At 45.6% G+C, this 27,103-nt stretch overlaps 1 protein-coding gene across 1 annotated transcript in view; it reads left to right on the top strand.

Annotated features, from left to right (window-relative positions):
* XPR1 (xenotropic and polytropic retrovirus receptor 1) overlaps positions 1–25,944 on the top strand; it is a 120,627-nt gene extending 94,683 nt beyond the window's left edge. Inside the window, exons 10-15 of the mRNA XM_067300611.1 lie at positions 1,454–1,619; positions 3,376–3,570; positions 15,587–15,753; positions 16,495–16,634; positions 17,483–17,704; positions 19,383–25,944. Of these exons, the coding sequence (XP_067156712.1) occupies positions 1,454–1,619; positions 3,376–3,570; positions 15,587–15,753; positions 16,495–16,634; positions 17,483–17,704; positions 19,383–19,443 (951 nt within the window). The 3' untranslated portion in view covers positions 19,444–25,944. The remainder of the gene's footprint in view (positions 1–1,453; positions 1,620–3,375; positions 3,571–15,586; positions 15,754–16,494; positions 16,635–17,482; positions 17,705–19,382) is intronic.
* The last annotated feature ends 1,159 nt before the right edge of the window (positions 25,945–27,103 follow it).

Below are 27,103 nucleotides of genomic sequence, written 5' to 3' on the forward strand. Positions count from 1 at the left end.
ACCCAGCTAAGGCACTGGTATCTGCTGACTCCTTGTCTACTGTAACCTTTAGGTGGAAAGTTTCTACTCTTAAACTTCTATGCTGTCATCTGCTGACAGTGTCCAAGTGTGTCTCTGTAAAGTAAATAACAAGATGGATTTCATTAATGACTTCCTCTTTTTTCAGGAAGATCTATCTGTAAAGCTGTGTTTTTGCAATTTGTTTATATTTCGGTTGATTTTTGTTTTAGAAATATGTCTAGAATTAAATGGATAGAAGATAGTATCAGGGAGTGTTGACTAGATGGAGGAAGGAGCTTTTTGGAAAGGAAGGCTTTGTTGTGGCTTCTCTGATCTCTCCAGAAGCTGTTCCATAACTGGAACACTTTGACTAAGAACAGATGTTCCTAATGTTTGTACGTGGTACTGTTTGAGTTTTTGTAATAGGTGTTGTCCTACAGGAGCACAGTGCTCTCTGTTTCAGGATCCATGTCTGCTGTTTAATGTCACTATGTCTGGATCCCCTGTTTGATTTTGGAATCGAGGACCAGAGCCTTAAACTGGCATTGTAAGCTGGATGGGAACGTGGCAGTCCTTTCCCCGGTTTCTGTAACTGTGTGCCTTTTAGGTTAATAAGAAGAGCAGCATAAAAGATCAATGCTGGCCTGCACTTTCATTAACGTGAAGGTTCATAAATCTCTGAACTACAGGATGATGCTGGTGCTGTCTCTTTGAGAAATTGGCCGTTAGTAACTATAACTATCTGGGTAGAGAGAGTTGTAATCAAAGGTAATGGACCATGAAAAGTGTCTGGTTTGAAAGTAGCATAACTGCTGTTAAGCCTGAAAGGGAAAGTGGGCTGGGATTGAGAGGGAGTCTAACTGGCAGTTAATAGGATTTCCTTTGCTCTTTAATGCTTTCTATGCTAGAGGGTTCGGGGGATCCATCAGTAATGGTATTCACTCTTACGACTTCTTGTACCAAAGAACAACTGAGATGTCAAGTAAAGTGAGCCATGAACAGATTAATGGTCAAGCTGTGCGCCTGTAATCTAAGTGACGTTAATGTGAGGCACAAGGTAAGTGTGGAAGATGTCAATAGGTATGACACAAATGCCTGAAAGAAAGTGCTGAGCAGCGTGAGGGGCAGTCGGCGAAGCGGAGCTGGGTAGAAAGAAGCCTGATGTGGAGACTGCGAGTTTCTGGGCAAGGGTGTCGTTGGAAGAGTTTGGGCTTTTCAGCCAGCAAAGAAAGGGAGACTAGTTGGTGCAAGGAGAAGAATTGGATGTCTGAAAGAGGGAATTTTATTTGCACCTAAAGTGGGGAGACAGTTATCTTTTGGCAGTAGAAGCAAAAGGTCAGCAACAAATCTTCAGGTGTTTCTGTTATTTCTGTAGTTGTTCAATGCCGCAATCTGCCTCTGCGGTTAACGTCTTTGCTAGCGTGTCACGTAACTCTTCCTTTTCCCCCGGCAGTTTCGGGTGTTCACGGCTCCCTTCCACAAGGTGGGCTTCGCGGATTTCTGGCTGGCTGATCAGCTCAACAGCCTGGCTGTGATCCTCATGGATCTGGAGTACATGATCTGTTTCTACAGCTTCGAGCTTCAGTGGGAGAACAACGCTGGACTTCTGGCAAACACAGGTAGAGTGATGCTGACAATCCATATGAGTGCTGTTAAAATGACCTAGAAAACACTGAGCAAGACAGTCTCATAGGCATCTGTCCCTTTTGAAAAGGCCTACCAATTATATAGGAAACTAAAATAATTAACATTTCTTGTAAACATAGCATTAGAGATATTCTCCCTTTTCTTACTTCCATCCGGAGAAGTAGAATTTCACATCAGTGCTCATTTCCTAATCCAGTCATTTGGCATGACTTGAATATTCATCAAGGAATTTAGCCACAGCACTCCTTGGTTGGAAGGAGAAAACAATTTTCCTGGCATCACTGTTTTATTTCATAGTAGTCTAACCATGTATTTGCTTTTAGCCTGTTATTGTTGCTTAGCATGGAAATGATAAAAGGAGTTGCCTGAGCTTGTTTACCACGATTTTATCCGTGCTGTAATCTGCTTCTTACAGGGTCTGTCACAGTGCCCTTAAGCAAGAGGGGATGGAGGAGCTTCCTCAGAGCTTGTTAGTGCTACCCCTTACTCGATTAGAGCTGATGCTGAGGCACAAGGGTTGTGTGTGCTCTGCCTCTCTGCTTCTGGCTAGAAAAGCCAGAGATGGCATGTGAATTTTGACTCGGGTCTTCCCAGTGGCAAAATAGTGCTGTCTCTCACTGCATCAGGCAGTGTTCTTTCCATTCTGGGCAGCGCCTGCTGGCAAATCGTGTTGTCCGATGGGTTTATGATGCTTGCCTATTGAAGCAAACTCTCTCGGCATCAATCACTTTGTTCCTCCAATCTGTCTGATCTCTATCTTCTCTTAGAGCCAGTGTTGGAATTAGCTGAACATTTATTTATTTAAAAAAATGTTATGCAGCAACTGGGTGAATTACTGCTTGTCCTCTTCCAGTCCAAACATTGGAAGGATAACGCGGTGCCCTGGAGTATATATTGGCTTATGAATCTGTCTCCACGAGGCTGAATGACAAACAAGTGTTTGTTTATCAGTGGGTTGTTTATATGAGGCGTGCTGAACAAGACACAGTAAGAACATGGCATGTTTGGGGCTTCCAGGCGAAGTCTGGATTTTCCTGGTCACTTCCTAATAAAATAGGGGCTTTCCAGTGTCATGTGTCTGTGACGTAATGTTGTGTTTGTCTAGTTTCCCATGACCCCAGTTGTTCAAGTCAGGGCTATGTCCTCTCTTTCTTAAAAGAGCATTCTGAAATCTGTTTTTTTTTTCTTTTTTTCATTACAATATGCAAGAAAAATTAAAATCAGGTCAAGGACATCTTAGACAAAGTTCCCTTTTTGAGCTCTCCTGTGGAGTTTGGGAATGCTTTCCCATTTATGCACAAAGCTTCAGTATAGAGGGCCTTTTGTAATTCCATCCTTAATTTGATTATTCACAGTACTGCCAAAAGCACAAAGCAAATTAAAAATAGATTATTTCTAATCTTCTTGTGTGTTAATTGCACTGGCAACAGTGAAAGAGTTAGATGATGATCTGTCTGGATGTGTTATTGATGTCATGCCACCTACATACCTAGGAGTAAAGGGGTGGAGTAGAGGGGTTCAGAATACTTCCCCTTCACCGAGTCGCCTGGTGATGAGCTTCTCGCTGCTGTGAGTGCATGTGTGCATACCACATGTATGTGTGTGAGTACAAGATGCTGGGAATTGCACTCTTAAGTAAAATGATGAGATTGCTCATACTGGAAGGAAGACGATAGACATTCTTAAACTTACTGCCTCCGTGTCGCCTGAAACTTCTTTTTCTTCCAGATAATCAGATTTGTAACAGCTACTCCTACGGAGTGAGAGCAGTTGTCCAGTGCATCCCCGCTTGGTTGCGATTCATCCAGTGCCTGCGTCGTTACCGCGATACCAAACGGGCCTTTCCTCATCTGGTTAATGCTGGAAAATATTCCACCACCTTCTTCATGGTGACGTTTGCAGCCCTCTACAGCACTCACAAAGGTATTGGTTATTCTGGAAAATCCCTTCCCTGTCAGACCACGCTCCCCAGACTTGTTTTTTAGGGCACTGTCTGAAAGAATGGGACTGCTGATGGATCACGTCAGTCATCTTCTTACCAAGTTAGAAAGAGTGAGAGCAATATGAGAAAGCAGTGTTTGTTCTTTGTTTTTAAATCATTATACTTCAGCTTTGAGTCAGTTTTCTGTTGGAACTGATGAGACTGTGTGGTGAGTGGGCTGCATTCATTTGTGCACATCTGTCCACATGCAACTTCAATGAAGCCAGTGTATCTCACCGGTTTCTCTTTTTAATAGAACTTCTCAGGCTAAGTCATGGGGCTTGCTTCTTACACAGGAGAGAAGCTCAAAACTTGGTTTCCCATTCAAACATGAACTTTTGTCTGCTGGTATCTGTGAAACATTTTAGTGGAAAACCAAAGGCCTGCCTAGCTTGTGAGAAGTATTTCAAGATTTTCCTTTAGATATTTTTGGCTTACGCAGTGTGCTTATAACTGCACTTCGGGAATGTCAGGAAGAATTTTCAGGTTTCCTTCTCAAAAGGGGAGAACTGAAATTCCTGTCAGGTTTTTGCTGTGAATGGCGCTAGAGTGGGAGATGTGTAAGGAAAGGGAGAATGTAGGAAATACTTCTCCCTTGGCATTTGTGAAAAGCTACTCTGGATCATCTGAATAAAGGTGGTCCATCATTTCTGAACAGAGGGAGATGCGCACAGTGCTGGGAAACAGCCCTCTCTGGATTTTCCTATGTATTTTTATCCATGTTTTTTCTGCAGCTGGTAGGGAGTTGTTTCCAACCCATTTAACTGCAGATTGAGCTCTGATCCCTCAAGTTCCCCATCTCCCTGGAAACGACAATTACTTGATTCTGCTCTTGTTCTGAAGGAAAAAGCTTTTAGTTTCTGCACTTCAGGCAGTCGCCCTGCCTTTTATTGTTCTGAAGTCCTAAAAGCAGTATTCTTTTCGTTGAAAATATGTGCCTTCTATATCTCCAGGAATCAGCAGCTGCACATGCTCGCAAGCAATTACTTATCCTGAAATATGATTGTGGCAAGGCAGGGTGTAGTGTCCAAGGCATGCATCTAGTTAATGTACTTTTTTTTTGAGGATTATTAGAAACCTTCCTGTGGCCAAGAAGTGGCAGTTTTGAAGTAGCCGGGCCTGAAGTCATACAGATGATGTTTGTCAAGCGTTGCATTTTAATAGCACATAAATAGCACATAAGCGCAGTGGTGCAAGCTGCCTGAAGGCTGGAAGTCAGGTGCTCTGCATCCAGATACACACACAAACTTGGTGGGGGAACAGGCGGTGGCAGATGTGGTCACGGCCCAGCGCCTGCCCCTTCTGCGCACCTGCCTCCTGCTGTTGTATCCGTAGAACTTGTTCCCATTTTCAGTTGTTTGTTCAGTGACGTTCTGCAGCTCTTTGGCTCCAGCCCTGCAGTCCAGTTAGTCACAGCTGCTAAACTGCAAGATGAGACAAATGCAGATTGCTTGGTTATAGTCAGTGCTTATATGATTTTTATGTACAGTGCCTGCTTTTAGGAGGTTGATTAAGGTTTCTCACTCCCTTGAGGGCATTCTGAAACAGCCTGTTGTGGAAAGGTTGCAGATAGGTTTGAGATGAAGATGGAGATGAGCATTTGTCAAAATGTCCTGATTAAGAATTTGACCTCTTCCTAGTCCCCTTGAAGTCTGCATCTGTGCCAGTATTGCCGACTCTTGTTCTCATTGCTGCTGTACATAACTGTTGCCTGCTCTTCAGATCTGGCACTGTGTGGGTTGTAATGAGGTGTTTATGAACCAGCCACAGGGCTTGCTCCAATTGCTGAGAAACTTGAGTCCCAGCTTTTATCTGTCCAGCTTTGTCAGTGGGAGTCAATAGCACATAGTTGTTGGTATCATTAAAAAAAATAATAATTGGAAGCTTTGTGGCCTTCATAAATTGTGCATTTGTACAGATACTGTAAATGTCACTGTACGCAGATTTGTAGAGATTTTCAGAGGGCTTCCTAAAGACCTCGCCATGTCTTGACAGCTCTGCAAGCCTCTTCCCATCCTGGCATGAATGCATTTTGTAATATGCCATATCTGTTAGAACTCCAACATTATTTATGTGCTTTGCATAGTCTTCCAGCTCTCTTTGGATTTGGAATAAGATGGTCTATTATCAAGTTGTTATGATGTTAGTGCTGGAAGTAGATGCACTGCTTCCCCACACTTTCTCCATGTCTGGGTAAGCGTAGCAGAGACAAACACTGACCTGGGATATGTCCAAAACTTCTGCTGGGGACTAGTTGTTTGCCACTAAGAATGAAAGCCCTGCCGAAAATGAGTGTTAAACTGGTGGAGATCCTTGCTACTTAGACCTGTTCCAAATTGCAGTAAGTAACAAACTGGTAACTAGCATTTTATTTAATCAGTCTTTCATTCCTCTGCATGCAAGTCTGTGAGTTACAACTCTGGAATGACAGCTTTCAGCTGCCAGGACAAAAGGGTAATTTGTGGCCTTTTCTTGGGAGGTCAGGTAATGTTCACCAGGGCCTGCTCTCAACTCGTGAGTTCTGGGGGACATCGCAGCCCTCGGAAGAGGGTTGTCTTTCCCCACTGATTTAGTACGTTGAATAGTTTGTAGTGGCTTTTTAGGTTTGAGCCTGTGTCTGCCAACTGTGTGAAGATGGACTGTGATTGGGAGGGTTTGTCGGTGTTGAAAGCTGTTAATTTGTACAGAGTGCACTTACAGCATGCTTGTGCTATATTTTCATGTACTTCTTGGAAAACAACTTGCACTAAATAAATGTACAAATGTCACCTTATTATGTATAATGCAAATATGCTGTTTCGATTCATATACAGTACTACCCTCTTCGAAATGTGCTGTAGTTAAGGATTCCCCTAGGTACTACATTATACTGCAGGCTCTTGACTAGTATCTCCATTTCCCCAGTGTATCACTGTTTAATAATTCCTATTGCTTGGGCAGTGCATAATTCTGGTTGCTGCTTCTCTTAGGGAGGCCATTGCCCTACTTGTCTTCCTTTTGATTTAGATGCAAAAATGCAGTTTTCTCTGTGCTTATTGCAGTTTTGACGTTAGACCCTTAAAATATCAAAGTCTGTTAGGTTTTCTCCTCCGAACAGGCGCTCTCGGTGTCCTGGAACTGCATTTGTTTTAGAGTTAACTCCAAGCCATCGTCTCTTGACTTAGCGAAGCTTAAGTGGTAGTAGCCACCGCATAAAATAAGAGTCCAGCAGACCACGGTTGCATGGACAAGCGCTAACTCAAGCTGTATGCTACACCACTAGCACAGAAACACAACCGCATTTGGGGGAAGACAGCAGTATCCAAAGGGCGACTGTTGCTAAGATCCCAGAGGAAGAATTTTAAGCATTTTTATATCGCCCAAAGGAACGGGAAGCAAAGGCTGTGTTCTGTAAATGTAGTCCTACAGGATATGTTTACAGAGGCAAATGAGGCATATCTATGACTCGGAGCTACCTAGCAACGGGAGGGCGCGCCGCGGGCCCCTGCCTGCTCGCAGCACGTCTTAGCGCAAGCGTGTGCCCCCAGGTCTTTCCTACTCTTGCTTTGCGCTGAGTAGTTTAGCGCTGTCATTAGCTTCCCCGAGGGTGCTGAGTACTCTTGCCTAGGGCTGCCACCTGCATGTCGCATTGGCTTATTTACGGACAACTTAAGTGGTACTGAGGAAACAAATGATTAAGTCCTAGTCCGCAGTAGAAAATTTACCAGAAGAGCAGAATTTGACACCTGATTATTTTATTGGGGTGTTTTTAGTCTACCAGAAGCAGATGCAGTTTTCTTGGCAAATGCATCGACAGTGTTGCTGTATAGCTGTTTGTGCTGCAGTCCTGTTTAGAGCACCATTCCACAGGAATTCCCTCTTGTATAAAGTGCATTGACATTAACGGGATATGCCGGCAGGGCTAGAAGAGCCAACCTGGGTTTGGTTCATCCCTTGGATACGTTTCAGTCTTTGTACGATTCAATGGTTATATTTAACCTTAGGTATTCAGCTCTTATTGTAACACATTGAGAAACAGTGCAACTAGAGGTATGCAGTCGGGAAAAAAGTTTGCTGTACTTCTTTGAGAGTGCTGGTCGTTTCTTAAGTGTTGTGCGTGATTCGTGCTGTAACTTTGTTCTCTGCAAAATGAGATGCCTTTTGCTTATTTTTCTGCTGTTATTTCTGTCTTACCTTCATGCCTTTTTGCTCCCATGGTGTCATCTGAAATATGTCTGGCTCACATAGAATATAGATCTGGTTTCTGTGCTTGAATAACTAAGCTTCTTGAGTCATTGGTAGTCTTCTGCTGTTTTTGTGTTTCATGTGATCTGCTGCTTCAATATGAGCACTTCTGTGTCTCCCTTGATTTTTTCAGGAACATGTTACTTAGCTTAAGCACAAGTACTAGGTTAAAATTGTCTATATGGGCTTTTATCCTTTAACTGAAGGAAAGGATGAAAGACGTAGTGGTTTATGCTAAATTTTCATTTTCATTTATGCACCTTATTCAATGAAATCATTGTGGTCTGGGTGGTGTCCAGCTGTTTAACTTCTGAGTTCTACCAGAGTTAATCTACATGGCTTGGAGATATGAGCAAGTGTCTCTCCTTCCGTACCACTCCCGTGCCCTTTCCTGATGCGCTGAATACTGGCTGTCACCGGCTTGGAAACCCAGTGGAGAGCCCTAGGTCTGTCTAAGGCGGTAGTGCTGCCACACACTTTCTCATTAAACAGTGCAGGAAATTGGCAGTAATTAAAAATACAGCAGTTAACTAAATAGTGTGTCTCTAAAGAGTGCCGCTTCTGTCGGTGTGCTTCCCCTCGCTGCCGAAACTGGCTCCGCGGGTTCTCCCACGGACCGTCACAGAGCAGCTCCGCTGGAGAGGGATGGTGGCTTCCAGGTGGAGGATGATAACGGGTGGCAGGAAGGGGGAGAGGATGGTGACATCCAGCTATTGTATTGAGATCTGCAGGAGAACATCTGACTGCCTCCTAGCTGCGCTCTTCTCTGCCAGATAAAGTACTGTTGAGTATACCGGGCTGACTTGGGTGGGTTATGTCATTTATCCCTTGTTGCTAACATGCTGGGAATGGCTGGATGCAACCCCTGTAGAGTGAATTTGCTGGTAGGTGGAACAATAATTTGCTGTGATCCTAAGCAGTTACAGCGGGAGACAAGAACAAGGTGATGTGAGAACTGGGAGAGCTGTATAAAATGATTTTTAGCGAAATCAGACATTGATGCAGTAGCTAATAACACCTTAAATGAGAAAAGTAGTTTCATATCTAGTGAGCAGGGAGAATTGGCAAGGCAAAATAAATGGACATCTGGAGTTCAAGTACGGTTCTTTTTTTAAAAAAAAAAAACAACAAAAACCCCCTTTATTATTATTATTTTTTTTTCATAAAAGAGTGATATTAGTAGCATTTGAGAGATCCTGTTCCCTAGTTTACTCCTTGTGTATTGGTACAGGGTCTCCCATCTCCCTCTCTCAGCACTGGAAGAGCTGTCAGCACTGCAGCGAGACAGATCGTTTGATTTAGGTGTTACAAGGGCCTTTTAGAGAGCTTCGGCTCACCTCTTGAAGTAAAAAAAACAAACTTTGGGATGGGATTAACTGTCTTTTTTTCTTAATACTTGCTGTTTTCATGTGGCTTGCAGTAGCCTAGCATACTCGCAACTCCATCAGGACGGTAATTTGGAGACAAAATGTGCAATGTCTGTCACATTCCTGTGAGCTGGGATGAATTTTCCCCGAAACGCTGTCACCCCGTGCCCAGGAGGCCGTCAGTAATGAGTGCTGTTCGTTAGCCAGTCCTTCTGATCCCTTCCGCCAGCGCAGCGGCGGCGTCATTAGTGAAGAAGTTGAGGCATTGCCACGGGCAAACATCTCCCTGCTGGCCTCCGCCCGCGCGCCGGCTCCGACGCTGGCGCCGGAAGCGAGCCTGCCTCGCTAGCTCGTCCGATGGCCGTGATGCCGCTCCCGAAGCTGTTGCTTTGGGGATGAGCCGGGAAGGGTGCGCAGCACCCTGGCAGGGCTTCGCTGGCGCCCGGCGGGAGCCTGCTCGCCAGCTGCCGGCGACGAACGAGCAGGAAGGGGAGAGGGCTGGCGCGCACTCCGCGGGGGACGTGGGAGGCCTTCCCAGGCAGAGGGATTTTTGGGAACGGCCACTGCACCCTGAATGTCAGCACAGATGAGGCGTGCAATCCCGCAGGGAGCTTTCCCCCTGTTTTGTAGGCCTGCAAATGTCAAGCGGGATACTTCCCAGTGCCGGCAGCCTCGCGGCGTGGGAGAGGTGACCTCGGCACCCTGCCAGCCGAGTGATTCGTGCTTTTGCTTCTGAAGCTTGCTGCTATAGGAGAAACGAATTTGAATAGCTGGAATCTCAAAAGTGGACCAACAGTGCTGTTTATATCCCTTAATACAGTCTGGAGTTAATGGTGACTGGAGAAGCGAGAACACTAATGATTAAGGTGTAAGTAGAAAGGATGGCCTACTGATATCTCATTTCACGGGCACTTAAGAGGGAGAAGTCTGTTTTTTGTCTCTCTCTCTCTTTTTTTTTTTTAATGGAGAATTTTAAGAAAAGCAACCAACTGCATCACAAATAAGCAGTTTTCCTTTCAAAGGCATGCAGACTTGGAGTTCTCTGGTGCCGCAGCACGTCTAGGAGATGCAGTAATCCAATGTATGTTTATTTTATTTGGATATTTCTGTTGCTTTTCTATTTTGTGGGAATCTATTGGGGGATCTCAAAGCACTTAGAAGTACCAGATGATATTGTATCACAATGTCTAATTGCCCAGTGAAGGCCTCGATTACCACACTATTTCTGGTTGTGAATCCAAACATCCTTACTAGTGAGACTGCTGGCAAGTGGGCAGATAAGAAAGCCCATCCTTCTCATGGTAGCAGTTATAGATAACCCAGATAACACTTCTTAAAAACGCTAGGCAAGGCACCAGAAGAAGAATCAGATCAAATCTGTCATTACTGATATAAGTCCTCCGGTTTGCAATTAAATTACATTTCTCCTGATTGTGAGACATAAGCTACAAGACTGCTGTGACGTCTTGAAATTAAATGTAGTTATCTTGTCCTACAAAGCAATGCAAGCCTGTACAGTATTTTTCAGTCAAAACAGAATTCGGGGATCTGCCCGTTTTACAAGTGTAGAATCTAAACAGAAGAGGAAATGAGAGATTGTCTCCTGACAGTTCCTCGCTCTGCTATATCTTGCTACTTTGCTTTAAATTGTGCCTTGAGGCTATAGCAGAGGTTTGCAGAATCCAACAGGAATGTTGTTCGTATGGAAGCGGCTGCTATTTGACAAAGCCTGTCAGTGAACAGTGGCAAGTCCTTCGTGTGCTCCTCTACGTTATTTGGCTTTTTAACTGCATTAAGTCCACTGTCATGTCATGTCTTTACCAATGATCAGTATAAAATGGGGATGCCTGCTAGTTGGACAGGAAAGGAAACACTACTGCTGTTTCTTCATTAATGCATCTAATTACTGAGGGATCTGTAATACTGCATTTCAAGCCATAGCGTTAGACAAAAGTGCTTTGAGAATGCCATTCTGATGGCAGTTCTTATGTAGATATGTCACTTCTGGCTGTCACGCTCCTTCCGTTGCATTATGGGATAGAGTTAATGGGAAGACATCATTCACAGGCTAACTGGGCAGCAGAAAGTGTACTCTGTTTTCCACTATCTCTTAGCTAGTCTGCTGTAAGTACCTATCTTTTTGTTTTGGTTCTGCTTAAAACTGTGATCGAAAGGCTCATCATCAAAAGAGACCGAATTTGGTATCCCTTGACGAAGAGGGTTTTAATTCCTGCTGGAGGCAGAACCGCTCCAGCTCAGTCAGTCTTGTATCATGTAGCAGGGCTTACCTTGCTGTGTTTTCTGATAACCTCAGACTTCTTACAGCTTTTATCACAGCTCTCCCCATCAGCAAAAACTACAGCCAGCTGCAGAGGCTGACACACTAGGAGTGCTTATCAAGGGCCATTGTGCTCTTATCCACATCTTCAATAATACATAACATTGATTTTTCCTGTGTTGAATACTATATAGTGTTTACATTCCCCGGAATAATTCAGCAGGGTAAACAGATAGTATTCTTTGGAGGTAAAGTCAATATTAACTGCATCCAGTATAGCATTTGCTGTCTATCTTTGATGGAAAGCGACCTTTTTCTTGCCTGTGTTTTAGAAGGGCCTATAATTTCAGCAAGGTATTATTCTCTGTGAGATATTGTGTCCCCTGTGGCTGTTTTTGGAATCAAAGATATTTGTCTATCAGCAGTTTTTGCAGACAGTTAATTCAGCTGCTAGAAGTACCTTTGGCTGTTTTTCTGGTCTGTGGCCATTCACTGCTTCAGTTCAAAGGTTGAAGCCTTCCATTATTTATCTAGTTGACCTTCTGGGGCAATTTGTAGGTGTATTTGTGCAAAGTATCTACTGGGAAAACTGAGGATGCTAATGGAAACTCTGTGGTGAAGGTTGCAAACATAGTCCCTGTGGTATGCTGCTGTCCATAGTCTTTGCAGCAAGCAGAGACAGCACACACTGCAGCGGAGCACTAGGAACTTGAAAAGCCTCTGACATGACTGAACACCTCCAAGTTGCAGACATGCTAATATGAACATGCATTTAAATCTACCCGTTGGTAGTGGGGGAGTGAAGCTGCAGCTGCAACTTCAGATGTAGAGATTTTGTGCTGACAGTGTTTTCACTCTTGTGCCTGCTGTTTTGAACAACTGTGTAGCTTGAGAAGTTGTTGCATGGTGGTGCCCTTTCCAACATTGAATCCAAAGGTTCTTCCTGTACCTCTTACTGGGTGAACTGGTAATTACGTTGCAAAAGGATTAGTGAGGTCCATGGGACATTAAAGACTGGCTCTTTTTCCTCTGTGGAAGGCTAAGTTCTACCAGGTGTCCAATGCACTTCTCTATTCCTGTGTCCATCCCTCTCTGATCATGTTTTTGGTGGTTTCTAGCACATTGTTAAACAAAGAAGGACCACAGGGTGAAACAGTTCCTGTTTAAACAGACCCTGACATCATCATAAACATACACAGCAATGTATTATTCCTGGAAAAACTGGCAGATGAGTAGTAGATGGAACCTCTGGGCAGAATATCAATGCCTTGATTTTCCAGCCTCCTGAGCAGCACTGAAGAGGGCCACTAGGACCAGCCAGTGGAGATTGAGATATAATTGCTTGCCTAGAGCAGTAACATATTTCTGTACACCAGCTGAATACCAATGAGGCAGAAGGAAGAAAGGTATCGAGCAGAATTGCAGGCAGGAAGAAAAAGAGGGCAAGTGATTAAAGAAGGGACTCAAATGCCAAAGCTGAAGACAATAGTCTTGTTCTGATTAGAGCATTTTACCAGGGAGTGAATTGGTTTTGTGATGGAGTTTTTCAGGAGCCGAAGGCATTATACAGCTCATGGGTGAGAAAGGAAGCAGGAGCAAGGGGCAGGCAGCGTGATCCTAGGTGCCAACGAAGAAACTGTTGTGAAGACAGGGTGAGGGAGAGGGAGCAGAAGCCAGGATAACAGACTGGGAACAAGCACATCCTTTGGAGGTGATTGCTAATGCAGCAAGAGTCCATACTTGGGTCTTTCTCTTCCTCATACTCCTCCTTTCAGTAATTGCACACAATAACCTTTAAGGTAATGTAGCTTTAAGCAGCATTAACATTTAAAATCACTTTGCTATGTAATTGCCAGTGTAGGGTGCAGTTTTATCAGCTCCAGTTTCACTGGCTGCCCCTTACATAGCTTGAGAGATGAACCCGTGGGGCCAGACTGCCCCCTTCCTCGAGTGAAGGACTCCAAAGGAGCCCCCTGTCGAACCACTGCAGCGCCTGGCTCAGGCCATGGACGTGGCCAAGTGCATGGCACTGGATGATACTGTCTGCACTGCCATCCCCATTTCTGCTCCCTGAAGAGGTGGAGTAGGACTCCATCTGCTTGAGTACTGTCCTTAGAAAAATAAAATCCAACATGACCTAACTTAAAAGCCTAAGCTACCTATATGAAGAACGTGACCTCAGAGGGTAGTCTGGAGCATTTAGATGCTTTTAAAGCACTTAATTCCTTAATTATCTCTCTGAATTGTCCTTTAGGATCCTCTAGTTGGCAAACATGGAGGTCTAATGAGCTAAAAATAATGTTGGAAAGCATGGGCTTAGTGACTCTAAGTCACTGAGCGTCAGCATCAACCTTTTCTCCCTCATGAAGTAATGCAGGGGAGACTTTGGAGAAATGGCTGGGACAAAATGAAATCTTACAGCAGAGCCCTGGTTGCTAAGCTTCAAAAACCTCACCTGTGTCCTGTTTTGTGGGCAATTGCACTTTGAAAAAGGTAGGTAAGGTGGTTTATAGCAGCAGCATTAACATACCTGGGCTTCGAAGCCTGTGTTCTGAAGGACTTTTGTGCGTGCTTCAAGGTGACGTCATGGTGCCGTCTGAAGTGACGGTGTTGAGTGATGAGGTTAGATGGTTAGACCTGTCCCTTGCTAAAGCTTAATTGCAGGAAGATGAGGGACACTACTCAAATACTTCTAACCTTGCACAAAAGCAGGAAAGCTAGTTGAACCTGAAAGCTAAAGAAAATCTCTTGTCCTTTTCCTCTGTTAATTTGAAGCTTCACTGCAGATAGGTTTTGCTGCATAAATGATTTTAATAGGTTTGCTTTAGGGGGTGTGTTTTGAAAAGAGAATGAGTGTGTGTATTTGACCTATATCCTGCACATCATATCCAGGAAGCCTGAGAGGCATAATGGGAAGAATTTACTCTCACACCATGCCTCTCATTTTCACCTCCATTAATTTTATCAGATTGCCACATTACATTTATACTGTAATTGTTAAAAACTGAAAGGGAAGGAAAGAACAAATTGCACTGTTACTCCCTCTGTGATCAGCTTGAAGGATTCTGTTGTTTTAAAGCCACGTATATGGAAAACTCTTCTGTCACTTATGTTAGTGTGTCATCTTTTGTACGAGAAACATTTTTATTGGCTTTGTTACAAAGAATCAGTGAATGAGCAATTTCAATTGCTGCACAAAGAGAAGGAAAGATACCTGATAGCAGTGAAATGCAAAATGTCTCAGCCTCACAAAGCATTATAACATGTTTTATTTTTATGAACTTTGTGAGCCAGATATAGTTACTAATTAAAAAAAAACAAAACAGAATAGCAGAGCTGATTGTTTTTTCCCAGGTGGCTGATGTAAGGAAATTTAGCCAAATTAAGGGAGTAGTGTAACCTTTTTAGGTGGAACTGAGAACCTACTTGTAGTTACAGAAACATATCCACTAATGAGCAGACTTGATCCTGTAGACCTGCTTTTAAAAAAAAAAGTGCTCTGAATGGGAGTTTAAAACTCCTTACTGAGCCTTCTTCAGTATATATACACAGATGTTAACGTATAGCCTTCTTTTTGCTTTTTCTCCCTTACCATCACCACCTCTGAAATGGCTAATGAAAGTTTCTGTGTTGTCCATCCTCTTTCAGGCCTTTAATGCACTGATTTACAGTTGTTTATGTGGATACAAACTCAAATATCCTTTAAGAAACCCTATAAACTGAGCATTGCCTCATTGCTTTTTTCCTTTGTACCAGCCTGTGTCCTTTGTGAAATATGGCCCCCAGCTTCCACCTGCTGTTCAGAGTTAGAATGACAGGTCTACCACAAGTTTCAAGACAGGAAAGATGTTGAAGCAAATTTCAATTCCAAGTGCGGAACATTGAACAGAGTTTAAAAATGGAATTTAAATTACAATCTAAAGATGATTCCTGATAAGGCTTTCAGTTTTTCAGATCAGCTAGCCATTTTCCAGGAACTTGGATAAAAGGAGCATTGACTTCCACCAATCAAGTCAGCCAATTTTTAGCCGTTTTAAGAAGCAACCTGCTTTAAGCTGAACAGAAGTATGCTGTTTTTCTCTTTTCCAGCTAAGAAACACAGTGATACCCAAGTGTTCTTCTACCTGTGGATTATCTTCTATTTCATCAGCTCCTGCTATACCCTTATTTGGGATCTGAAGATGGATTGGGGTCTCTTTGACAAAAATGCTGGTGAAAATACCTTTCTTCGAGAAGAGATTGTCTACCCACAGAAAGTGCGTATGCAGCCTGCTTTTATTTTAGAGAAAGTCTTAAATGTTTTAACAGCATTTAATGAGTTGAGAGCATGTTGCAGTTGGTCACTAGTGCTTCCTGAATGCTATGCGTTAGGATTTTCTTAGCAGTAGGGTTCATTTACTTCAAAGAGATTATTTCCTACTGTTCATGTTTCTATTGATTGAGAAGCAAATTCTGTATTTGTCTGCTGCTTCTGTAACAGGATAGCTGTGTCTACAATGAGAAGCTACACAAGCATAAATCGATTTTTATAACAGATCTTACCCCATCTGTACAAAGCTTTTGCATAGACCACTGGTGGGTTCTGTTAGCTGAACTGCCTGTGGTGTCAGTGGTGCTTTCCAAGGTGGCAGCAGATGACCCATGAAACTGGTTCTAAACAGTAGAACGTACTATCATGTTTCTTCCAAGTTCATAGGTATGTGAGTGTGTGGGAAATGCTGAAGGTTTGCAATGAATTTGGGGCTTATTAGAATCTTTTCTCCAGGAATGGAAAGTATAGGGAAAGGAAGAACTGTTATTGCATCTTCCTTGCACAGAGCCTGCAGACCCTGACTGTGCAGCTAATCTGGGATTTAACTTCCTAGCTTTCAAGTGTTCAGAAATTAACTTAAAAGTTTAAGTGTACCAGCCTGCCGCCTCTTGAAGGCCTGAGCCAATCTGTCTTCTATGTAGAACCTGTAAGTTGACCTGTGCTGTTTGTCTGTCTTGTTCTTCAGGCATACTACTATTGTGCCATTGTAGAGGACGTGATCCTGCGCTTTGCCTGGACAATCCAGATCTCCCTCACTTCCATGCAAATCTTTCCGTATGCTGGGGACATAATTTCCACTGTCTTTGCCCCACTTGAGGTTTTCCGGTAAGGCTGCTTGGCTGAACAGTTCATTTCTATTTTACATTTTTATTACCTGTATAACATCAGCACAGTGGGAAGTGCTTTGTTTCTTGGACACAGAAGCTACAGGTCCTTGAAAGACTAGGTCTTACAGAAACATTTAATCCAAACAGTGTGCTGACTGATGAAGACTCTACAGTGCCTCGCAGGAATGTGGGGCTGGGTCCTTTATGCTGTGCTTCTTGTTTTCTATAAACCTAGACCTAATCTTGAGTTTTGTTATTACTAAATTTCTCCTTAAAATTACCTTATTGGTAGAAGCAGTTGAAATTTCACTTGATGCTGCATTTACAATTTTTCTCAACTCCCTGCTGCTTTTCTAAATACTAATTTGGATTCTGCATCATTGCTTTTGGTCCTGTAAGGTTTCAGTGCACTTTGTGCATTTGTACTCTAGCTGGAGCCTCCCCCAGCATCTTGAGTTGAATAACGACTTCAAGCTGAACCTCACTCATATATGTGGTGAAGGTTGCCGTATACTTTTCCTTTCACTTGTAATGCTTGGCTACCTCCGTGCTATCCAGACAAGGGTGATGATCACTGTTAGGACAATGAATAAGCCTGCCACATCTGCTGTTTTCCAGAGAATTTGGTCTGCCTCTGATGGGAAGATGTTGTAGCAGGTGCTGCTGTTAGTCACTTGCTGTTTCTTTCCATCCTGGCTGTGTGTTCCCCAGAGGCAGTCTGTGATCAGTGAGAAAGTCAGTGGTATCTGGGTGACTGTACCAGTGCTCTGCCAAACATGGACGATGCCTGTAAAAGTGGAAGTGAACTGATGAATTTCACTTTTTTTTTTTTTTCCCCCTATCTAGACGATTTGTGTGGAACTTCTTCCGGCTGGAGAACGAGCACCTAAACAACTGTGGTGAGTTCCGTGCCGTGCGGGACATCTCTGTGGCACCGCTCAACGCTGATGATCAGACACTCTTGGAGCAGATGATGGACCAGGAAGATGGTGTCCGAAACCGCCAGAAAAACAAACAGTGGAAGCGCAGCCAAAGCGTGTCCTTGCGCAGACCTCGTCTTGCTTCACAGTATGTTTTGCCTGTCCTCTAGTGCAGCAAACCAAATCACGTGTTAGGCTGCCTGTTGTTAATGTAAGGTGGCCATATAAGGCTTTGAAGTACTGGATAGCCATGCTAAGACCTCAGCTGAAATAGTCCTTCAAAGGAAGGACAGGTCCAATTAGTAAGTAAATATGCCTCTGCTGCAGGGTTCATGCATCTTTTACATCACCTTTGGGTCTTCCATAACCATTGAGAAAGGGAGTTCCCCAGGGGAGGACCTTTCTTGCAAAAACAGCTTGTAGCAGTTACCAGAGGTGATGTATCCACACCTGGAAGAAAGGTTCTCTTCAGCCAGCCACTCCCAGACTTCAGACTGCCCCAAGATCTCAAATATCATTTGGTTAAGATTTCATAACTCAGATCTCAGACCCTTTCCTCTCCCAAGTCTAAACCCATGTAGATATTCTTTCCACTCCCACCCCACCCCAAATTCTTGCACCCTAAACTTTTCCCCATATTGCATCCCAGCCCCTGAACCTGTTGACTTCTATATCTTCATTGCTCTAAGTGCCACAGGGTGCTCCAGTGTCCAAGCACCACTTTTTCTCCTGCAGCACTGCTCCTGAGCCCTGCCCCTTGGTGAAGAGGCAAACTTGGGCTCCCCTGGGTTAAAGAAGCACAGCATGTAAAGAGCGTTGTGCAATCACTGCAGCACATCTCCCTGTTTCATCACTGCCTGGGAGGAGCAAGTGGGAGGAAAAGGAGGCAGTAGCTGTCACACAAAGGATGTGCTCTGGTCGGAGCCGCAGCCTTGGGCCCTGCTTGTCTTATCCGTGTTGGCTCAGAGTAAATGTGTAATTCTTTGTGTGGCTGTTAGAAACTAAATAACTTTCTGCAGAGGGGATGTGGACAAAGGCCATGTAGAATTCCCTAAGACATCTCATGTCCTCTCTCTCCAGTTTCTTTCCATGCCCCAAAGGTGGGATGGTAGAGGGGAGAGAAAGGAGTGGGACAGCCTGAGTTCTGCAAAAGGGTGCAGTCCACCTAGCCAGGATCCATACCAAACAGAAGCCAAAACCTGTGTTGTCTGTTCCTCATGTTGCTACTGGAATAAGGAACCTGGTGTGGTTTCCGAGGCATGATGCCACGCTATTTTGCTCCATCAGCCCTAGCCGAGCTGTGGTCAACCATGGAGGCTGATTTAAATAAAAAGATTTAAGGCTCCATTTATCCCCGAGACATACAATGAATCGAGACGTGTTGAGCACGTTATTAAATAAGCTGCCGCACCTTTGCATAGCACAGTGACAGATTGAACAGGGACATTCGCTTTGATTTGCAGTGTCTGCTGTGAGGGTTTTATGGACTCCTGCGCCAGCAAGTGGATGGATGCAGCCGGCAGCACCGGAACGTTTCCCCTGTCCCTTGTCGGCACAGCCCGGCAGAGGGCATTGTGTGTGCGCAGAAAGCAGCCTGCGTGGTGCCGGGAGGGTGACAGGGAGAGAGATGCGAAGGGACGGCTGGTGCATGTCTGTACGGCTCTTCTATTCCCAGTGAGAACAGGGGAGTGCGAAACGATTCCAGTAGCCTGCTTATTCCCTGTCTGTGTACGAAAGATTTGCAAGTGCAATGCGGTTTTGTTATCTGCGTGTAGTAATGGGGTTTTCTTCTCCGAGTGAGTGCTCTTTGTTTTCTTTTTTTACAGGTCCAAGGCTCGTGACACTAAGGTATTGATAGAGGACACAGACGATGAAGCAAACACATGAAACGGCCACAGTCTCTTATTCCGCATCCCTTATTTTCTCGTTCTATTCCCCTCTTCCCCAAGTAACCCAATCTCTGGTACAGTTCCAGCTGAAAACAGGAGAAAACACTGAACATGTTTTCCGAGCTCTTCCAGACCGGATCCTATGGACTCCAACAAGCTCACTGTGTTTTGTTTCTTTTCTTCTGGGTTAATTTTGATTTTCTATTTTAAAAAATAAAATATTTTACTTCATTTTGCCAATCAAGAGGACAGTTCAGGAAAGAAGGATTGTTTACAGTCTCAACAAGGACATACAAACCTATCTGGATGAAGAAGCATCATAGGGACTCCCTAATGGGACAGTGCCGAGACCATACTCGGTTTCTGCTTGGCCCGGTTTTGACTGGTTGAAACCGGACTTAGGTTTTTAAATCTGATTTTTTTGTTTTTTTGTTTTTTTGTTTTTTTCCTTCATATCCAGCGCTGAGGCACTGGCTGCACTTGCAGGGAAAGTGCACTTAGAGCAGTATCTTCATTCATGAAGCTACTTTTTAATTTGATGTAACTTTTCTTATAATTTTTTGGAAATATGATGTATCTGTTGCATATAGTTTTCACATTATTTATGAAACTTAACAACCATATGAGAGTGATTTTGAGTCCTGTGCAATGAAGGTTGTAACGGTAAAACAAAGCCGGGAATGTAGATCTAGATCTCTAGGGTTATGGGGTTATGCCCTGCAAATACCCCTCTCGTGAGACAACTTGCACCCGTTTACCTTTTATCTCTTACTTTCTTTTCAATTTTATTTTAAACCAAAGTTTCTCTTTCTAATTTTTAGTTGCTGCTGCTGCTTCAGACGCCTGGGCATATCTCATGTGCCAGTTCATCCCCAACTTTCCATGCAGCTGTGTAATAGTAGTGCAAATGATCCTAAAACCTTTTTAAAAGAGAGCTAGGTCCTACCAATAGCACAAACAGCTAGGCAAACTTAGGATTGAGAACTTCATTGTCCAGATCAAAAGCTGTTTTTCGAAGCCTTAATATCCACTGGATAAAGCAAGGGCACGATCCATCGCGTGCCCAGCAGGGAGCTTTTCTGGCATTCTCCTGCAGCTCCGTACAGCAAAAGCGAAGTGGGGTGAGGTGAGGACAAGATCTTTCCTGTGGGCAGGGTGGGGAATTTAGCAGGCTTTGGGTCAGGGGTGGTTGTGCTTCGGGGAGCTGCTGTGGAGCAAGGAAAGGACTGTGTTGTACCCACCTGACAGGGAAATTGAAGTTGAAATAAAAGGAAGGTCCCCTCATGATATCTGTTTTGCCCAACTTTGGCAAAATGATTTCTGTCAGGCGTTGTCCCAGCATGCTTTCCCTTGGCTTGGTTGCCATTTATGCCCTTTGCCCAGTCTTATCACCCCACTTTAGAAAGCGTGATCCTACTGAGCAGACTCAGGTAAAGGGCATCTGTATTGCTGAGCAGGTTATGTAGGAACAGTGATGATAGCTTGATACTGGTCTCTTGTCCCTTAGATGAAGAAACATGCCTGGGGCGGCTGTGCTGCACCGCTGCAGGCTGTGTGCGCACAGGGTCCCAGGGCTCATTCGCATCGTGTGACGTGCCTGCCCTGCTCTTGCACAGCCTGGTGTCGGTGCCTGAGGGAAGCTCCTCACTTCCCTTGGGACCTGTGTCCAGCCCAGAGCTGAATTTCACAGCCCAGACTGCTGAAGTTTGTCATGTTGGTATGGGCATGGTCCCCGGGACTGCAGCTCTCCTTCCTTATTAACCACCTCTCCTTGTGTCCCAGCTCTTTGGCAGCTGTCGCCAGCCACACGTAGCTACTGTTAGGACTGCAAGTGAGAGTTGAAACTCTTAAAGTAGGATCCCTGTGTTGATGTCTGTCCATGGACTTGTGTCTAGTTTCGACAAAGGGATGGTAGAAGTCCCTGCTCGGCTGCTGTTCAGTTGTTTTTTTCATTAGCTAATAGCATGGTTTCTCACATGACTGGTGCATTGCATTTTCTCAGTTTGCCTGCTGTGCCTCTTGCCCAGAGGAACTGAAGAAGGAAACTTAGTTCTATTCATTTAGTTTTAAAAGGATTAAAATAACTTAAGTGGTAGTGAACCAGTGCCCCTTGACAGAACAAGGGCAACATTGCAAAATTGTAACTACCTACACTTCTGTGACATGCTCTAAACTTACCAAGAAGCTCTGATGGACCTGCCAGGAAATGCCTCTGCTCTGTCATTGATCTGCTGACTGTGATTGATTGTGTCATTACGGTGGAGTAGATGATGTGCGTGTCGTGTCGCGTCGCTCCTCCTGTGCGGCTCGCTGCCGTTTCGGCCTCGGGCCGCTCCGATGGGAGGCAGTCTGAACAATGGAGGCTGGCGGGGAGTTCGGCTCTTCGTCCTTTCGGTGCCCGGGAGTCTGGCTTCCCAGATTGAGCTCCCCGAGGTCTATTGTTCATGCTAAACGGAGGTTCCTGTTCATATGGAAGCGGAGTCTGGGATATAAAGCCCCTTAAAATATTTCGTTTTTTTCCACTGGCATTGCAGCAACGGTTGCAGTGTTCAAACCTTTCATAGGTGTGCGGAGAACGGAGCGCGCTCTGACGCGGAAGCTAACTGATAGGGTATTTCCAGCAAACAAGACCTGTTGGAGAATAGTGAAGCCATACGTACCTATGGGTATTTTAAGAGGAGGGTAGCCACACCAAGGGGAGCAATCCAAAAAAACCCAACTGTTGTTGCTTAAGCAAGTGGTGCATTATAAAAAGAAACGGAGCTTACTGGTAATTCTTCCTGTCAGAGGGAATGAAAAAACTACTTTGGAGCTTGGTACAGAGAGCAGTTTTAGTGACACAAACCCACTAGGAATTCTCTGCCTTCCTGAGCTCAGCTGGGGAGAGCTGGGCAAGTTTAGGTGTCCTGCTTCTCACGTTGGTGAGTGGTAGTGCAGGATCTTACGGTTTGATCCCTAACCTGAAAGGGAGGATCAAGTTGCAAATAATTAAATTCTTATTCTCTAGTTTAACAAATCCTTCTGGAAAGCAAGAATTCCATCTGTCCATCTGCTGCTTTGACCTTTCCTCTTCCCTGCTCTGCTCTTTCCCTTCCCTCTTTTTTCTGTCTTTGCTGCCAGAAAAAAATAAGAAAAAGGGGAGGAGATGTGCTACAGCTAGCAAATGTTATCTCCTAAAATAAAACATTGTCCCTCTTGGCAGTGAAGATGCTCTCTCTGAGGAAAGTAGCCTGAATTCCTGGAAGCATGGCTTTAAAAGAAACCCATTTCCCTGGCGCTGCATGTGTGTATTCCCTACCTACCAGAGATTTCTGAGAAATAAGGAGTGCAGATTCCTCCCAAGAGTTAGCACTAAAAACAGGTTGGCTCTGAGTGTGTGATAACATCTGGCCAATGAAAGGAGATATAATAAAGCAGAGCAGATGGCGATAGAAAATTGGCCCTTCGCTCCTTGTGAGCGGTCTGCAAAACAAGAGTGAGAGAAGATGGTAGTCCTAGGACAGCTTAATTTCATGAGTGGGCTTTGCAAATGGAACTGAAATGGGTATTTGAAAACACTGCTGGAGGGAGAAAAACAGGGTGACAATCCGGAAGGGGAGGGGGGAGCAGAGCAAAAAGGAGCTGGGCTGCTTTTTCCAGTGCTGTAGATGTTGGGACATTGCTAGAAAACCGGTCTTTACTTCTGAAAGTAGAAGCTGAGACAATTGTGTGATCTGGCTGGCAAAGCAGCACGTCCTCTCGGCCGTTGAGTTCTCCCACTCGCTGTGACTTGGTAGGACTGAGGCTTGTCGGGGGTTGCGGTTTGTGCTCAGCTCTGAGGGGAGCGGAGGCCCCTCTTGTCTGGTCAAAGGCCTTATGGATGGTCCCATCTAAAGGGAGGAGATGCCACGATATGACCAGTGACTGCTGAAGATGGCCAGCATCCTTAGATGAACTCATTTCTCCATGCTTGTTCCCCAGTGCTTTCCATCCTTCCTGGTCTCCCAAGGATTTTCAGGGGGCGGGAGGTTAGGATTTGGGGGTTGCAGATTATGATTTGCAGCATCCAGAGTTTATCTGCTAGCTGGAGTTCCCTACGTTGCCTCCAGCTCCCCCCGCTTTCTGTGGCTTTGGGACTGCATCACCAGCAAATAGTCATCAAAAAACATGTCTACCCCCTGCCTTGCAGAAGGGGATGCCTTGGTCTGTGGATGAATTCTTCTGAAAGGAGCAACGAAGCGCAAGGGCTGGAGGGGAGAATGACACCTTAGTCATAGGGCAGGTTTTGGCTTTACAGAACCGGATTTGGCAAGCAAGGGTAGAAATTGGGTCAACCTATGTTGGGCTCCTTCTGTCAGCCTGAACCGCTGATTTCCTACTACATCTTAGAAATGTATTTGAGGCATTCATGGCTGTAGTCTGTGTGTATCAAATAAGCTCCTACCTCTCAAATCCAGGTGTGTTCCCAAAAAGTCAAGTGTTGCCTGTCTTACGCCTCCCCCTGCCCTTCTCCCGGCCGTTCTTGTTTTGTCAGCGTCTTTGCCCTTGCCGTTTTTCTGAAGATAATGACACAGATGGTGTGTGGAGAAGACAGGCAGCGGCTTTCAGCACAAAACCATGGGGGGAAAAAAAAAATCTTGTGGAGCAGCGAGTTTGATGCTTTCTCTAGGAAATGGAAGCTGCTCGTACTTCCCTGGTTGTTTTCTCTTGGACTGCTTATTCTGACTATCGCTGCTGCTTCCCAAGGGCCAAAAAGAACTGGGTCTCCCACCCCTTTCCTTCGCTCCTGCCTGCCAGGCTTGAAGCTCCTCCTGCAAGTCCCTTGGAGGAGCCCTCCTCCGGCTGGACCTCCCCGCTGAAGGGGAGAAGAACGCACCGGGCTTCGTGGCATGGCCGGGCAGCAGCATTTGCCACCGGGACTCGGCCGCCGTGGCTGTGTGCGCGCATGCAGGGAAGAGGTGAGGAGGGAAAGTGCAGTCCTGGTTCAGGTCAGGAGATAAGTCACTGGGATTTTACTGCAGATCTTCTGAGAAGCAGTGGAGGTGGCAAAGTGTTCCAACTTTGTGTTTTGAACACCTGAGTAAATTTGGCCTTATCCTGTAAGGGTGCTGCTGGGTACTTCTTGCTTTGGCACTAGTGTGCGCCCCAGGCCTTTGCAGAGCGGGTGGTTTGTGGCCCTGACATTAGCCATCATGTTTAGAAATGCCTCTGGGGTTTGGTGGCTTGCTGTGCCTGCCTGGAGGGCAGGTTGGTGGCTTGGCTCCGGTGTTGGAAGCACAAAACCAGTTTTGCTTGAGAAGCTGAGCTCAAGTGCTGCATCCCAGCCCCGTGTCCTCCCTTCTCTTTTCCACGGTTCTGATTTGCACTCACAGGGGGAAGAAAATCTTCTGCCTTAGACATTTTTAATTTTTATTTTTATTCCAGAAGGCTATTGGATTGTTTAGTCTCCTTGGAAGGGGCTGGGGCTCCTAGGGAAGGTCATTACAGTAACTCTCACCAGTCATAGTTGGTCTCAGTGGTTATTTAATGAAACTTTGCCTCCCTTACATGATGCCATCCACCTGACCCAAATACTGCACTTTGGGACAAAGGTATGAGCTGCCACCACTGTGGGCTTAAACTAGCGTGTCATCGTACCCTGGGGGCCTCAGTCTCTGCTGCAATGTCATGGGAAAATCACTGGAGCTGCAAGAGAAGTGCCGGTTTGGGGGAAGGGGAGAAGAGGAAAGGGCCTTGGGTACTGGCAAAATTTGGGTAGCGGTGCCCCAGGCCTGTTGCCCATGGGAATCGGAGGCTGCGCTGGCCTGGGTGCGCCTTGCGCGGTCCTGGTGAGGTGGAGGCGAGAGGCGCCCACCAGACACACTGTGGCGTGAAGTCCCCTCAAGCTCTTGCAACCAAGTTGTGAACTCTTTGCTCCAGACGGTGAATTTGGGAGCCTGTTAGCATTTGTGACCATCTTACTATCCTGTAGATCCTCCTATCAAATGAACAGTGTTTGGAAGGGGCCTGGGGTGGAAATGCATTTGCCTCTTCTGAAATTTCCCCCTTGTCCCACTGCCATCTTCCTCTCCCCCTCTCCCCGCTGTGTTGGTCTAAATGATTATCCTATGAAGCCCTGAACTGTAGATGTCAAAAGTAATTATGGAATGTGATTAGTCCTCTGTGGGTGCTTTCTTTCTTTCCTCCTTTTTTCTCTTTTGCTATCCCCTTCTCCACTCTTCTTTTTGGCTAAGTGGAAAAGGTGAGGACAAAGAATTGCCGCTTGCTTGGACTCATGATGTATCTGTGACTGCGCTATTAGCTGTCTCCTCTTTCCTTCCCAAATGGATATAATTTTTGAAGTGTGGAATACCCTTCTTGATAAGTAGGTTAAAAAAAAATGCACAATGTGATACTGTTTCATAGTTTCTAGGTGGTTGTATAAAGCAAAGTTACTGTGATTGTGTTTTTAAAAGGAAAAAGTGATTGGTTACTAAATCTGTCCTTTTTTCATTATTACAAGCTCTTTGTTTTCCAATGATCTGATGGCTCTTTTGTCACCAGTCTGCGTGTCTTTTTTTCCCCTCCCTCTAGAGTCATGCCAGCTTAATTTTTGAGCTCAGACACTGCTGGCTGGTTTATTCAAGAGGCTGCGTGCATGCACCCAACTGTGGCAGGGCTGAGTTGGGGCAGGAGGCGCACGTCATTTCTGACTCTTTTAAAGAGCAGATCTTGAAGGTGGTGAAGCCTCGAAGCATGGCCCAAACCTGCTGTAAGTGGGTGTTCAAAACTCCTGTGGCTTGTGGGGGGTAAAGGGGCAGCCACTGGCTGGTCCCACCTGGAAAGTAGCAGAAAAGGCTGGGAACTGCCACAAACGCGTACTTCTGATTGCAGCGGCCCCCAGCAGCCCAGGAGCTCTGTGGCTGTACAATTCGGGAGCGCTTTCTGGCGTCGCTCGGCTGTCGGGAGCTGGTTGGTTCGCGCTGGTCAGTACTCCAGACCTCGGGAACTGTCTCCTGTCCCTGCTCGTGGCCGTTTCCAGCACCGCCACTGAGACGGGCTGCGCGGTGCCGGGCTGTGGTCTGGCTCCGGGGGATGCGGCGGCCCGGCTGCCCTCCGTGCCGTGTCTGTGCTGGCCGTGCCGGTGCTGCTGCTCGTGGAGGAGGGAGGAAAGAGAAGGGCCGGTGCTGGCGCCCGTGCTGGCGTTCGTGGAAGGCTCCCTGGACCTGGCAGTGATGCCACCCCACCTCCGCGTCGTCATCCCTCGGGGCTCTTGGCTCAGAGCGCTGTGAATCGGAGCGCTTCTGCCGCTGCGGGGACACGCGCACGTGCCCGCAGTTTTGTGCTCACCAGCAAGGCGTTTGCTTTTAACGCGCCTTTAAAGGCTGGGAGGGGAAAGGGAAGAGGCGGTAGCAGCTACGCCAGCACCGGCAGCGAAGGCCCTGGCTACAGCCGAACCGGGCTTGTGCCCGAATAAGCCTGAAAAGTTCAAAACAGAAGAAGGATTTCTGTTTGGGTGCAGGGAGCTATTCTCAGCCGTTGTACTCACGAAGGGGCGCAAACGGCCCGTTTCATGGTACGAGGCTTTGGGGGAGCTGTCTGGAACGGAAGCAAGAGGCCGTAGGAGGGTTTCTCCTGGCTGGCCGGGTTAAGGCCGGGCGGGCGATCGGCAGTCAGAGGGGGCGATGCAGGGGGAGATC

The sequence above is a fragment of the Apteryx mantelli genome, chromosome 8 (genome assembly GCF_036417845.1).
Source record: "Apteryx mantelli isolate bAptMan1 chromosome 8, bAptMan1.hap1, whole genome shotgun sequence".
NCBI lineage: Eukaryota > Metazoa > Chordata > Aves > Apterygiformes > Apterygidae > Apteryx > Apteryx mantelli.